The following is a 15,420-nucleotide window of genomic DNA, read 5'->3' on the forward strand; positions in this document are numbered from 1 at the left end:
AAATAAAATGACAAACATTGGGCCTTAACCACAGAGACAATCAGGCCTGTGGTTTCTATGAGGACTTTTTCTTCTTTTTATAATTTAGGACCAAGATTGCAAATAATACAAGAATCTTTCAAAAGATGCTCCATGAGCCCCACTGGGGAGTATTGTGTTCCCATTCAAAACAGAGACAATCTAATATTACCAATTATCTTCTGTACTCCTTCAGCCAGCCAGATACGTTCTTTTATGTTTAAGGCTTTAAAAGTAGCATTTCTTCTGTTCTGTAATTTACAACATCCTTCTAAGAAGATCTTTATAATTCATAAGGACCACTCACTTCCCTCTCTGCTCATGTCTTTTTACAGGAAAACGCATTCATAGACAGCTGACTTTGTTTTGAAATATTTTATTGTACATTTAGCTAAAAACAAATGTACTTTTGTCTCCTTATATTCCACATTTCTGTGGCAAAGTTTGTCTCTATAAAATCCTATGAAACGTAAATCCCATTCTAGTTATTTTATTAGTATACCAGTTTCAGAGCTGCTACTCAGGATAAAATCTAAGCCATTTTAAAGCAAGTATTCTTGACTGTTAAAGGCCCACCTCCCATTTCTCACATCCATGTGAATAGATTTACGTAAACACATCCCTGAAGCTTTCCTCTTGTGAGCCACTGCTTCCTATCCCTGACCCTTCCCAGAAGACAGCTCATGCTTTCCTAGGCCTCAGTTTCCCCTGAAAAATAAGAGCCTCAACTAGATTGCTAAGGCCCCTTGCAGCTGCCACAGTCTCCATGTGACTACAGGACCAGACAGGTTTAATGATTCACTGAACTCCTTCAGAGTCATATTCACAGCTGAGAGTTATTACAGTGACAATCACAAAGCCATACCAGCAAAGAGAAAGGAGCTTGGGGTGTCATCCAGAGAAGACAGTCTAGGTTTCCATGAAGAAAATTCAGAATGGCTTAACCACAATAAATGTTCTCTTTTAAGTGCTTTAAGTTTTCAATGTGCTGTCACATCCACTTGATTTCTCACAACAAAAGAGTAGATACCCTGAGCCCCAATAAGGGAACATAGTTGTGTATTTGCTTTAAAAATTTTTAAAACAAAACACTGTCACTGTCATGTCTGTACAGTGGGCTGCCGGCCTCCTCTCACTTTTCCTGCCCAGGGTAAACAAGAGGAAAGGTTACCTTCTGCTGTCAGCTGTGATGCTGCACTCTGTAACAGGAGCTGAGGGCCCTTCCTCAAAATCCCGAATCACAGATCCATCCATGGCATCCTCAAATCAGCAGGAGAGAGAGGAGAGAGAGTGGTCACAGCTATGTTTGCTGAAGTCATGGACTGAGGTCAACAGCAGCCTTTAGCTTTCCTACTGGTCTCTATGACTCTCACTCTGTTCCAAAGATCAAAAGGACTTTCCAACACCTCCCTGATCCTGAGCAGAAAGGATGCCCTTGCCTTGCACCGCATCCCCTAATACTCCCCTATTGCTCCACACACACCAGATGGGCACTGGCCACTCTTGAAGCAGAACTGCAAACAGGTAATATTCTCATTATTTACTGGCTAAAAGGCTTTGCAGAATCTAACAATATCTTTCTTTTTTTCTTTTTTTTTTAAAGAGAGAGAGAGAGAGAGAGAGAGAGAAATTTTTTAATGTTTATTTTTTAGTTTTCGGCAGACACAACATCTTTGTTTGTATGTGGTACTGAGGATCGAACCAGGGCCGCACGCATGCCAGGCAAGCGCGCTACCGCTTGAGCCACATCCCCAGCCCCTAGCAATATCTTTCAAGAACTTTCTTTTTAAACATTACGTCCTTTGACCCAACATTTCTACTCTGAGAGGGCCCTCCTAACAAAATAAACATATTTGTGGTCAAATAAGTGTGCATAAAAAGGTTCATCCATGATTGGGGATATAGCTCAGTTGTAGAGTGCTTGCCTAGCATGCATAAGGCTCTGGGTTCAATCCACGACACCCCCCCCCCAAAAAAAAAGAAAGAGAAAATAAGTTCAACTCAGCAAGACCCTGTCTCTAAATAAAATATTTTAAAAGGCTGGGGATGTGTCTCAATGGCTAAGTGCCCCTGTGTTCAATCCCTGGTATCAAAAAAAAAAAAAAAGAAGAAGAAGAAAAAGGTTCGTCCTGCATTGTAGGTAATGTGTGATGCAAAAATAAGGCAAGAGTCTAGGTGTCCATCTAAATGGGAATGGTTAAAATAAACTGTGGTGGTACATGCCTGCAATCTCACTACATAGGAGACTGAGACAGGAGGGTCTTGCAAATTCAAGGCCAGCCTGGGCAACTTAAGGAGACTCTGTCTCAAAATTAACAAACAGAAATGTAGCCTGCCCAATAGGGGAGCACTGACAACTGCTGACAATTATGCTGAAGGTCAGTAATGACAGAATGTGAAGAGAGCAAAGCAGGGTACCAGAGTAGAAGGGTATCTGTGGTAGCAAAGACAAAATATTTTTAGTATCATATGTGCCAAGAGCTTTTTAGGATAAACAGCAGGGTAAGAGGTTACAGGGAGCCCAATTGACACAAGTTATTGGTAAGACAATGACTCACTTTTTTTGTTTTCTTTTTATATTTCCTTTTTAAAAAAATGACTAACTAGAAAGGTCTTGCATTTGTTATGTAAAATAATGGTGCCAGGGTGTAGGAATTTTTCAGTCTGAAAAGGGCAGGTCTGTGACAACACTCTCTGGATATATAAAGACCACTTAGCATCAGGACTCCAAGGCCTTCTGGTAAGGGACCCCATGTTCAGGGGACAGGTTTAATGATTCACTGAACTCCTTCAGAGTCATATTCACAGCTGAGAGTTATTACAGTGACAGACACAAAGCCATACCAGCAAAGAGAAAGGGGCTTGGGGTGAAGTCCAGAGAAGACAGTTCAGGTTTCCAAGAACTTCTGTAGAGTGGCTAGAAAGTGCTTAGTTCCTCCAGTAACAAGTTGCAACAACATGTATGAAGTGTTGTCTTCCGGGAGAGGGCTGATCACATAGGAATTCTCTACCTAACACACACCCAACTTCCAGACTTCCAGAAGAGAAACAGCTTGTACAAGTAGGCAAGGGAAGTGAGCCAGCCTTGCCATTTAGAGAAACCTTGTATGATTGTAGGGAACTGTTCACCTATCAGGTTCCTAAATGTAAGTCAACGGCAGCCTTGCCAAGGCTAGCAGCCCTAGGCCTGCTATGTGAATGCTTTGCTGCACAGACCCAGGCCTCAACTCCTATTCTAGGAGACCCGAAATAACCGGGTCATTTCAGGTGATCCTAGAAGACCCTACTCAAAGCCCAGTGAAAGGAAAGGACATCAGAGGTTCCAAAGTGAAATGTACCAAGACAGGTCCATCCAAAGCTGGTAACTTGGGCTTAAGAGTCCAATGGTCTAGGAAGAAAGGGCTAGTAATGACAGCCTGGAATCCAACTTCCCTCCCTGTTGCTCTACGGGGAGATATATATATATATGTTTTTTTTTTTCTGTGAACTAAGGAAATGATAACTGTGGGGCCTGGAATTGAGAGAGGCCCACAGAGTATGGAGAGGGCCCCCTATCAACTAAAAGCATTACTAGAATGGATGGGTACTATGGGGCTGTGCAGGTTCAGTACTTAACAGTGACACCCCATGGCCAAGAGGAAGAATAGCAGTTATGGACTGAAGAGCCTGCTCTCTTCACTTGGCATTGGGAAGCTGGATTCCAAACGCCAAGTGAATACTGTGGATTCAATTTAAGGGGTGAATACTAGTTAGATTTTGAATGATTGGGGAGGAAGAGGCTATAATAACAGGAAAATTCAAGGAGATGTGATAATATGTGTAGCTCAAGTGTATTATGGATATATATTCAGTATTTCTATGTGGTTGAGAGAAAATACCCTCCAGCAACTTCAGAGCAGATAACTCTGGGGTCATGAGTTTTTGTGTTTATGCATTTTCTGTAATAAAATCATATTGCCTGTATGAGAAAAATTACCAAACGTATTTTTTTATGTTTAAAAATATATTTTTTGGGCTGGGGATGTGGCTCAAGGGGTAGCGCGCTCGCCTGGCATGCGTGCAGCCCGGGTTCGATCTTCAGCACCACATACAAATAAAGATGTTGTGTCCGCCGAAAACTAAAAGAATAAATAAATATTAAAAAAAAATATTTTACTGTGCTCTAAAAGAAAACACAGTAATAATAAAGAAATAATATCATAATTATGCAAATGGCTTATGTATCCTACTTCTAGAAATCTACCCAAACTTATTTTTTTAATGACAATAAAGAAAAGTGCCGGGGCTGGGGATGTGGCTCAAGCGGTAGCGTGCTTGCCTGGTGTGCGTGCGGCCCGGGTTCGATCCTCAGCACCACATACAAACAAAGATGTTGTGTCTGCCGATAAAATAAATAAATATTAAAAATTCAAAAAAAAAAGTGCCAATATATTTCGAGGAAATTGGAAATGGAATGAAGGATGACTTTCTTCCCTGGTTTCTTCATATGGACATTCCAAATTATTCACAATGATCTCACATTCGAGAAAAAAGAGCTTTTAAAAGATGAAGTTAGGCTGGGGATATAGCTCAGTTGGTAGAGTGCTTGCCTCACATGCACAAGACCCTGGTTTCAATCCCCAGCACCATCGAAAAAAAAAAAAAAAGAAAGAAAGAAAGATGAAGTTAGATGTTCGGGTGCTGGCTGGAGTCAAGATTCTGTGAATAGAGAAGGTGGTTGTGTGCAGTAATGGCTTTATCCTCTTCAGAGGGAAAGAGGGTACAGGATGAGGGCAGAGGTTGAGGCAGGGAGACCCACAGCTGGGGCAGGGGGGAAGAAAATAAAGGGAAGTGAAAGAGCTCCTGGGAGGGAGCAATCAATGGGGCCAGCCAAGTTAGGAAGCCCTAGGGAGAGCTGGCAGTGGTGGGGTTAGAGGGGAGGATGGAAGGAAGGCAGAGGGCAATAGCCTCAGGATGCTCAGCCTGCCTGGAGATGGCAGCAAGAGCGGGTAGGCAAGTGCAGTGGCGAGGGTAGGGTGCTCGGACATGTTTCCTGAGATAGGAAGAAGGATGGCTTGTGAGAAAGAGGAGGACATTTGAGGTAGCAAATGTAGAAGTCACTTCCTGTGGATGGGGGATGGGAAAGGCAAGGAGCAAGGGCAAGTAGGCCATGGTGGGGAACAGAGGATATCACCATGAATGGTCCCTAATTTGGGGACAACAATCAGAGTGGAAACAGGTAGTATGCATTGATGGAGACAGGAGCCCTTTAGCCAAAACAGAGAGGAACACTGTGACTGAAATGGAAGAATCTGTAGATGGTAAAGCAAAACACATATTTGGAAAGTTGTTATGCCTCCTACCCTAGGTGATGACAAGAGCAGAGATTCCCTTGTCCCCAGTGTATTTTGGTCACCCTAAGGATTAGAAAAGTGTTTAAGGGTCCTTGAGAAAGTCACAGTTTTCCCAAGGAGATCGTGGGCTCTGGGGACAGGGATTTTTACAGGGCAGCTACAAAAGGAGGCAGTGGCAGTCTGATGGGGTCTGGTCTGTGAGCTAGGCAAGCCTGTGGCAGCCCTGAAACACAGCTGGTCCTGAGATTTGAGAGACTCAGGAAGGCCCAGGAAGTCATGTAACCTACCTAGGGTTACAGAGCTGGTAGGTCCTAAATTGGGGTCTGAACCAGCTTGTAAAGTCCTCAAACCTCCCATCAGGTCAACCTGGCCTTGGTATCCACAGGTGACAGAAGATGTTCCTCTGTGGTTATCTGTAGAGTCAGGAGATCTCGGCTACCCAGTTCCCAAAGCAGAACCAGGGAACCAGCCTTGATTCTCTCCACCATTCCCCTTCCTGCTTCTGAAGCCAGAAGACAACAAAACTCAGAACTGACTGTCCTCCCCCATGGATCACAGCCCCAGCCACACAGCCATCTCTAATTTGGCCCCTGATGGCCTTTGCCATCCTCCAGCCCTGCTTCCTCCTCACCCACTCCTCACTAAACAGCAATGCCTTCAAAACAAGACCTGTGTAGATCTTCTAGCATGTCCACAAAAGTTCTGGAAGGGCTCCAGGTGGTCACCTCTCTGCAACCTTGCCTGAACATCATACCCTCATCCCTTGTGCCCCTGCCTCCTACACTTTGGGGTGCTGATCTGTACTCAGACCTACCTCTCTCAACCACCTCTCATGGACAGGTTCCAGGCCTGACCATATTTCTGTCCTCTATGACAAACCAGACCTGGCCATACAGTCTCTGTGGATGAAAGAGGAGACTCAGAGAAATGACAGCTCAGAAACCTCAGGTAGTACCCAGGCACAGCAGAACCACCCTCAAAAAAGCCAGGAGTTCTAAGTCTAGTGGTCTCATCCCCTGCTCTCAGAGCATCCAGATTCATAGACTGGCCTAAGCTACACTGACTTCTCTTTCTGGTTACTTGACACTAAGGCAGGTTCCTTCTCCTTCTTCTTCTTTTTCTTCTTCTTTTTTTTAATATTATTTTTTAGTTGTAAGTGAACACAATATCTTTATTTTAATGTGGTGCTGAGAATCAAACCCAGTGCCTCACGTGTCCTGGGCAAGCGCTGTACCTCTGAGCCACAACCCCAGCCCCCAAGGTTCCTCCTTCCTGCAACTCTGTTCAGAAGGCCTTTACAAATCTTGGGATCGTTAAGTGTCAGGAAACAGTACTGCAGAACTTTTCATAAAAGGTCCCTAATCTTAGTTGCAGGAGAACCTAACACAGAGCCACCTACCCACAGTTTCACAGTGCGATCATAGGAGCCACTGAGGAGCTTGGTGTCGTTCACGCAGAAGTGGCAGGAACTCACAACATGGTCATGCCCGCTCAGAATTTTAAATGGGATCTGAAACAAAGGATAGACCACATAAGTTTAAGAATGTTGTAGGAGCTGAGTTCAGTGGTACATGCCTGTAATTACCGTGGCTCAGGAGGCTGAGGCAGAATGATCGCAAGTTTAAAGCCAGCCTCAGCAACAAGGCCCTAAGCACGTTAGTGAGAACTTGTCTCAAAAAATAAAAACAGCTGAGGATGTGGCTCAGTGATAAAGCACCCCTGGGTTCAATCCCTAGTACCATAAAAAAAAATTTTACAGGATACAAGGTCAATATATAAAAAACAATTATATTTCTAACTACAATACATGAGCAATATTAAAAAAATAAAGCATTCCAAACAAAAAACATTTGTAAAATCATCAAAAAGAATATTTAAGAATTGACTGAACAAAGAAAATATAAAACCTACACTCTGAAAAAAAGATATTTTTGAGAGAATTTAAAGACGATCAAAATAAATGGAAAGACATACCATGTTCATAGATGGGCAGATGTGATGTTTTTAATATGACAATATTCTCCAAAATGATTCAACACCATCCAAATTCTAAGCTGACTTATTTGTAGAAATTGCTAAGCTGATTCTAAAACTTTTATAGAAATTCAGGAGAACCCAAATAACCAAGACAATCTTAAGAATAAAGGTAAAGAGGGGCTGGGGATATAGCTCAGTTGGTAGAGTACTTACCTTGCATGCACAAGGCCCTGGGTTCAATGCCCAGCACCACAAAAATAAATAAATAAATAAATAAATGTAGAGGACTAGAGGACTCACATTTTCTAATTTCAAAACTTACTACCAAGCAACTGACCAAGACAGCATAATAATGGCATAAATATAGAACTATAAATAAATGAAATATAACTGAGAATCCAGAAAGAAACATTTAATTTTTATAAGGGTGTCAAGACAATTAAAAAGAGACAATAGCCTTTTTTAGCAGTTTTTTTTTTTTTTAAAGAGAGAGTGAGAGAGGAGAGAGAGAGAAAGAGAGGGAGAGAGAGAGAGAATTTTTAATATTTATTTTTTAGTTCTCGGCGGACACAACATCTTTGTTGGTATATGGTGCTGAGGATCGAACCCGGGCCGCACGCATGCCAGGTGAGCGCGCTACTGCTTGAGCCACATCCCCAGCCCTTTTTTAGCAGTTTTTGCTGAGACAAATGGCAAGAGAACAGGGTTGGACCTTTACCTCACACCATCTATTAAAACAATCTCAAAGTGAATCAAAGACTCAAATGTAAGAGTTAAAACTATGACTCTTACAAGAAAACAAGTGTAAATAATTTTTGCATTAGGCATAGCGTCTTAGATACGACACCAAAACACAAGCAATAACAACAAAAATAACAGGGTGGACATTAGCAAAATGAAAAAAAAATGTGCTTTGAAGCACAATTTCAAAGAGAACTTTCACTTCAGTAATATTTCACTAATAAATAAATTTCACTAATAAAATTGGAACAATATAGAAGTTAGCATGGTACCTGCACAAGGATGACATGCAAATTCATGAAGCATTCTGTATTTTTAATGATCAAATCTTTGTACAATATATTTAATATGACAATATTCTCCAAAATGATTCTAAATTCTACTTTTCCACTGACATTTCTAATTCTAATGTAAATATTTATCAATAAAGAATTAGTTTTTTAAAAAGCATACCATCAAAAAAGTGAAAAAAATCACATAATGGGAATTTTTTAGTTTTATTTCTTGGTACTAGGGATTGAATCCAGAGGCACTCTCCCATTGAGTTGTATCCCCAGCTCTTTTATTTTTTATCTTGAGACAAGATGTCACTTAGTTGTTCTGTTTGGCTGTGAATTTTCGATCTTTCTGCCCCAGTCTCCTAAATTGCTGGGATTACAGGAATGTGCTACCATAATTGGGAATAATTTTTAATAATATATATGATAGGGGACTTGTATCTGGAAAAAAATAAATATTTATTATTATTTTTGTGTGTGTGTGGTGCTGGGGATTGAACTCAGGGCCTTATACATGCAAGGCAAGCACTCTACCAACTGAGCTATACCCACAGCCCTGGAATATATTAAGAACTCTTACAACTCATCAATAAAAAGACAAACACCACAAATAAAAAGTAGGCAAAAGAGCCAGGGATGTAACTCAGTGATACAAGATTTTCCTAGCATAAATGATACTCTGGGTTCAATGCCCAGAACAGAAGAAAAAAAAAATAGCAAAAGATCTGAACAGACATTTCTCCAAAGACATGCCAATAGTTGATAGTATATGAAGAGACTCTCAACATCATTAGCCATTAGGAAATGAAAATGAAAGCCATAGTGTAGCTGTTGGCCAGGGATATGGAGAAATGGAAACTCACATTGCTGGCAGGAACACAAAGTGGTACAGCTATTTTGGAAAATAACTTTGCAGTTTTTCAGAAAGTGAAATTTGTGAATTAAAGTATGACCTAGCAATTTCACACCTAGGTGCAGACCCCATAGAAATGAAAATATCCACAGAAAAAATGTGTGCCAAAAATGTTCATGGCAGCATTATTAATGCATTAAGTGGGAACAACCCAGATATCCAGCAAGTGATGAATGAATAAATAAAATTTCACAGCCAATATTATAGTTTGGATGTGAGGTGTTCCCCAGAAGCTCACTTGTGAGACAATGCAAGAAGCTTTGGAGGAGAAATGATTGAGTCACAGACTTAACTATGACAGTGAATTAATCCCTGGTGGGATTAACTGAGTGGTAACTGAAGACAGGTGGGGTGTGGCTGGAGGAAGTGGTTCATTCAGCCTGTGGTTATGGGTTATATATTTTGTATCTGGAGAGTGGAGTCTCTCTCTGCTTTCTGATCACCATGTGAGCTGCTTCCCTCTGCCATATTCTTCCACCATGATATTCAGCCTCTCCTTGAACCTGGGGGAATGGACCTTGGCTGTCTATAGACTGAGACCTTTGCAACTGTGAGCCCTCAAACTTTTCCTCTTCTACAGTTGTACTGGTCGGGTCTTTCAGTCACAGCAGTGAAAAAGCTGACTAAAACAGCCATACAATGGAATATTATTTGGCAAAAAAAATAAATAAGTACAGATGCATGCTACAATGTGGATGAACCACTAAAACTTTAGGTTAAGGAAAAGAATAATAATAAAAAATATTAAAAAATAAAAGAATAATAATCTTTTATTCATAAAAGACCACCTGTCACTTGATTCTCTTACTATGAGAGGTCTAAGATAGGTGAATCTATAAAGATGAAAAATAGATTGGTGGTTGCCTCGGCTTGGGAGGATGAGCTGTGGTAAAAGGGAGTGACTGATAGCTGGTACAGGGTTTCTCCGAGAGTGATGGAAACATTTTAGAATTGTTCGTGGTAATGGCTGGTGTGAAGAAAGATAGAACAATGAGATGAGGGGTTTGGGCTCCGCTTCCAGGAAAGCAGACATGCTCACACTAAGTCCGAGGAAGCGTAGGGCGTGGGTGGCACGCAGGGTTGCGGGTGACTCCGGGTGTACAGAGACCAGCAGGACTGTGGAGATGCGGAGGACTAGAAGATACCCGCCTTCAGAAGGTATGGGAACACAGGGATAAGGGAACTCATGGGATCCGCCACCAGAGGGCATAAGCAAACCGTGGTAAGTGGCGGACGAGAGTCCTCTCCGCACGAGAATCCTGGTTTCCCCAGTAAGCTGCAGCCCGGGAATCCCAGGGACACCCAGCATCTCCACCAGTTGACCCTGCTGCAGCAGTTTCTGAGCTTTTCCTCTCCAGGGATGCTGCTGACAGGCAGAGGACAGTGGCTGGAGAAACCAAGTGGGTCACCCATAAGTCATTTGCTGGCTTGCGCACCCTCCCTACCCATGGGGGCCAGGTCACTGCCCCTCATCCCAGGGGTGGTTCTGACCTTGGAGAGGGGCTGGTGGTCGCCCCAGAACCTTTCCTCTGACATTATCTCCTGTTTCACAGGCTTCTGCGGAGCCTCCTTGTCCAAGGCCAGGGGATCGAGAGAGGCCAGCAGCCGGCTGTGGTATATATCCGGGATGGACAGCTTGAAACGGCGCTTGGCTCTCGCCACATAAGTGGCCCCAGGCATCTTGAGAGGCCAGTGCATTCCCGGAGGAACCGACCTCTTCCAGTCCTTGCTTATGGGTTTTGGGGAACCTGGCCTCCTGGAAGCCATCTCTGGACCCAACCCGCTGGTGGCCACCCATAGGCCTGGCCAGAACGGTAGCAACACGCGCGCCTCAGGAGGCCGTTCGACCCACGAGCTACGCTGCTGGCCGCCTACTCACCTGCAGAGTGAAAATGGTTCCTCTCACCGCAGAACACTGCTACCCCTAGAAAAATGGAGTCAGGCTCTGGGCATAAGAGGAAGGGGACAGAGCATGCAAATTTAGTAACCAATCTTTGTGCCCTCATTTGGGTCTTCCTAGCTCCCTGTCACAGAGTGATTTCTGTGTCCTTTGCATGCATAGGAGCTCCTGGGCTCATCCACTTCATGTCTGTCAGTTGACAGAGAAATGATCAATGAGTTATGGAATGGCCCCTGGACAGAATGCATGCAGCTGTTAGGGGAGGGTTCACACAGTTTATAAGACTTAAGGGAAAGATCTGTCACAAGGTCAGAGGGAAATGCTGCCTGTAGTCAGGTAACAGTTGCCTCATGGCTAAAAAAGACTGGATGGAATTAGTCCAAAATATTGAACGCTGTCACCTCTGGGTGGTAAAACTAGAACTGATTTTTCCCCTTCCTTCTCCTTTTATGGTTGTTCTGATTTATGAGGTTAATTTCATAATGTAAAAAACCTCTGCATTTGGCTTTTTCTCCACCCTGCTCCTACCATGCTAGGGCTGGAACCCAGGGATATTTTTATGTTAGGCAAGCACTGAACCACTGAGCTGCACTTTGCTTTCTGAAAAGGTTTCTCGTGGGTACATATGAGCTGGCCTCAGAGCAGGGACCCAAGGGCTACCAGGGCAAGGACCTGGAGCAGGCATGACTCAGGCTGTGTGGGTGCACATCCTCCCACTCTGACTCCTTGCCTATCTTGAACACTTTAGTGACACCAACTCTGAGAAGATAAGGGCCCCAGCCAGGACCCTGGCTCTGTTCCGCTCCACTTCCAAAGAACCACCCCCCCACACACCCACATCCTTCAGTGTGTCCAAACTGACCTTACAGTGCTCAATTCTCTTCATAACAAAACTATGAGAAAGTCTTCATTTTTAATTTCTTTTTTAACATTCCAGGAAATTAAAAACCCAAGAAGAAAATAGAAAAATGCCACTTTAATTAAACTGTTCAGTCTGAATTTTTCCCTCTGACACTAACTAAAGTTAAAAATAGAAATCAATTTCTACAACCTTTCAAGGCAGACTTTGCAATGTCAAGGTTTTAAAAATTATTTTACAGCAGGAATTTACATATAAATACAATCTGTACAATACATTAACTGAACAGTCAATGAGTTTCCTTCATGGAGGAGATCTGATACTGGGACAGGCCAGGGCAGAATTCAATTACTGCCTTCTTAATGGGAGACATTTCAGTCTGAAAAGAAAACAGAAAAGAGAGAGAAGGTAAGTTAGAAATAAACTGAAAAAATGAAACAGCTCTGTGAGGGCTGAGAATTCCACACCTCACAGTGGAATGTCTCCACATAGAAAGCACAGGTTGACCATTATAATGAAGCATAGCTTATTCTTATCTTAAACTACTTCTTCTGTTACCCCCCAAATGTACAGAGACTCACTAACTCACATCTCACATTAGGACCTATTTCTAAGAGCAATCTCTAATCCTGGTTTCACTTACCACTTCAGCCATTGTATGGCCTTTAGAGAAGGAACTAAAGTATGTTTGCTTCAGGGGCAAAAGCTCCAAAATCTTCAGTCTTAAATCTCAATTTCATATACATAAAAATGTTTATGGCAACTCTACTTAGAGTAGGGCTGAGTCATACTGGTTCTAGGCCCCTGCTCTATGTAGAAAATCAAATGTCAGCTAAGTACAGTGATGCATGCCTGTAAACCCAGCAACTCAGGAGGCTAAGGCAGGAGGATCACAAGTTTGAAACCAGCCTCCACAACTTACTGAGACCCTGTCTTGAAATAAAAATTAAAAAAGAAGGAGGTGAAGTTCAGGGTAGAGAATCCCCAGTGCTAAAAGAAGGAAGGATAAAAGGAAAGGAGCTAAAATAAATCTTTTCTCTTTATAAGCTGATTATCTCAAGTATATGTTATAGTGATAGAAAGTTAACATATGTACATTTAGAAAAATCCAAAGACCTGAAGATGACTTTTTAACATCAATAGTACTTAACACATAGACATTGTTCTTCAGGTTTTGGTCTCAATATAGCAAAAGTTGTAGATGTTACTCAGCACATAGCTACTTGCCTATGTTTTCTGGCCCAGTCTACCACATGCTCCTAATGGGCACTGAAGGGCTTCCATCTGTGCCCCTTCTATATGCAGGTAAAGTTCTGTAGGAATGATGTGCCAGATGACCAACAGTGATCAACAGTGATATCAGTTATGGGTGAGATTATGTGGGCACATAATCCTCCATGCTTGGCTTTCCCCATCTAAGAGATGGGGTGACACAGAGTAGGGTGAAGATGAATGAACTGATACCCAGATGTGCTTCCTGGTACCTTCTTCCCTGTCAGTACTCACATAAAGGAGGAAAGGGAAACATGAATTGGCACAGCTACTTCAGAAGGCTTTGGATTCAATTTAAATGTTCACATCCTTTGTATTTTTGAACCATGATAATGTATTGTCCTTCCAAAAGAAATAAATGAGGCCAGGCATAGTGGCACACACCTGTTATCCCAGTAGCTTGGGAGGCTGAGGTAAGAGGATCATGAGTTCAAAGTCAGGTTCAGCAAAGCAAGGTGCTAAGCAACTCAGTGAGACCCTGTCTCTAAATAAAATACAAAACAGGGTTGAGGATGTGGCAGGATCATAACAATTTCAGTGCCTTCAGTGACTGAGTGCCCCTGAGTTCAATCCCCTGTAAACCACCCCCCCCAAAAAAAGAAAGAAATGAAAAAAAAAAAAAAAAAAGACCTGGGGATATAGTTCAGTGGTAGAGCACTTGCTCAATGTGTACAAGGCCCTGAGTTCAATCTTTAGCAACACACACACACACACACACACACACACACACACAGAACAAAAAGGTGGAACCTGCCTTTCCAGACAGCAATACTATAAGATCATAGTTATTTAAAAAGGCATAAATACAAAACAATTAAGAAATCTAAGCAGAAAATCCCATGGGCACAGGGATTTACAAAAGGATCACTGATCTTAATGAGATACAATTTTGGGTAGGGCTGAGGTGATCGGGGTTCACCCGGCTATTCCCCACTTTATCCAGGGCCCATCGCTGGGCTGTGCTTCCCAGTGCTGGAGTGGCCAGGCGGGCCAGGCAGCTATTCTGGCCATGGGCTACAGATGGAAGTAAAATGGAGACTTTGAGGCAGGATCATAACAATTTCAGTGCCTTCCTCCAACCTGTCCCCCTCCTCTGAAGACTACATGGGCTGAAGAAGGAACAAGCTAGAATCTGGAGCAGCTTCCTCAATTGCCTTCATGCTTCACTATGGTAAGTCACTGGGACTTGGGGATTGTTTTCAGCTGAAGTTAGGTAACTCTGCTATGACTGTGTATTCATTTTGGAAAAAAATAGGTAGTATGCCTATCTTGTTCTGTTCACACACACACACACACACACACACACACATACAAAAATTCAAATAGATCAAAAACAAAACTACAAAAGCTTTCAAGTAGGGTTGAGGAAGTAGCTCAGTGGTAGGGCACTTGCCTGGCATAAGCAAGGCCCTGAATTCAATCCCCAGCACTACTTTAAAAAAAAGAAAAAAGCATTAGGGTAGTGTGTATATGGCAGTGGGGTTACATGTGTGGGTATAAACTTTTTTTTTTCTTTTTTCTGGTACTGGAGAAAGAAAGCTTCTTACCCCTGAGATACATCCTCAGTCCTTTTTATTCATTTTGAGACAGGATCTCACTAAGTTGCTGATGCTATTCTTGAACTTGCAATCCATCTGCCTCAGCCTCCTGAGTCACTTGGATTACAGGCATGTATCAATGTACCCAGCTAGTGTATGTGCAAATTATATTTAATATACACACCTTGAGTTAAGGAAGGTCTTTTTAAAAAGATGATGTTGTAAAACAACAAAAACTGGTAAAAACCAAGTAGTCCCAAAAGTAAAACTTCTGTACAACAAAGTTAAAAAGTAACATGTAATACACTAAAATACAAAGACTTAATATACAAAAATATTTTTTATTTTCTAAAAATCAGTGAAACTGTACTGGCAATGAAACAATCCAACAGAAAACAAATGATGAACAAAGGACATGAACAAGCTATTTACAAAAAAAAAAAAAAACAGCAAAAGCTGAGAAACATGAAAACATGCTCAACCTTGATAAATGAGGAAATGCAAATTAAAATGAGAGATCATTTTTCACCCATCATACTGGCAAACATTTTTGTAACACTGGTAATTTTTGTAATCAAAGTAGTAATCAAG

At 42.1% G+C, this 15,420-nt stretch overlaps 2 protein-coding genes across 5 annotated transcripts in view; both read right to left on the minus strand.

Annotated features, from left to right (window-relative positions):
• WDR88 (WD repeat domain 88) overlaps positions 1-10,723 on the minus strand; it is a 38,989-nt gene extending 28,266 nt beyond the window's left edge. Inside the window, exons 1-3 of the mRNA XM_081273095.1 lie at positions 10,479-10,723; positions 6,751-6,861; positions 1,190-1,278 (exon numbers count right to left, since the gene is read on the minus strand). Of these exons, the coding sequence (XP_081129221.1) occupies positions 1,190-1,278; positions 6,751-6,861; positions 10,479-10,673 (395 nt within the window). The 5' untranslated portion in view covers positions 10,674-10,723. The remainder of the gene's footprint in view (positions 1-1,189; positions 1,279-6,750; positions 6,862-10,478) is intronic.
• A 43-nt stretch (positions 10,724-10,766) lies between these two features.
• Positions 10,767-15,420, minus strand: part of GPATCH1 (G-patch domain containing 1) — a 44,711-nt gene continuing 40,057 nt past the window's right edge. The window contains exons 20-22 of one of the 4 annotated variants that reach the window (XR_014019542.1): positions 12,023-12,398; positions 11,140-11,205; positions 10,773-10,869 (exon numbers count right to left, since the gene is read on the minus strand). Coding sequence is in view for 1 of the 4 variants with exons in the window: in XM_081273093.1 (XP_081129219.1) it covers positions 12,368-12,398 (31 nt within the window). In the remaining 3 variants the exon portion in view is untranslated. Of the gene's footprint in view, positions 12,399-15,420 lie in introns of all 4 variants that reach the window. The other 3 variants (XR_014019541.1, XR_014019543.1, XM_081273093.1) reach the window with 3 other exon arrangements.

Source organism: Spermophilus citellus (assembly GCF_964194105.1).
Source record: "Spermophilus citellus genome assembly, chromosome: 18".
NCBI classification, from domain to species: Eukaryota; Metazoa; Chordata; class Mammalia; order Rodentia; family Sciuridae; genus Spermophilus; species Spermophilus citellus.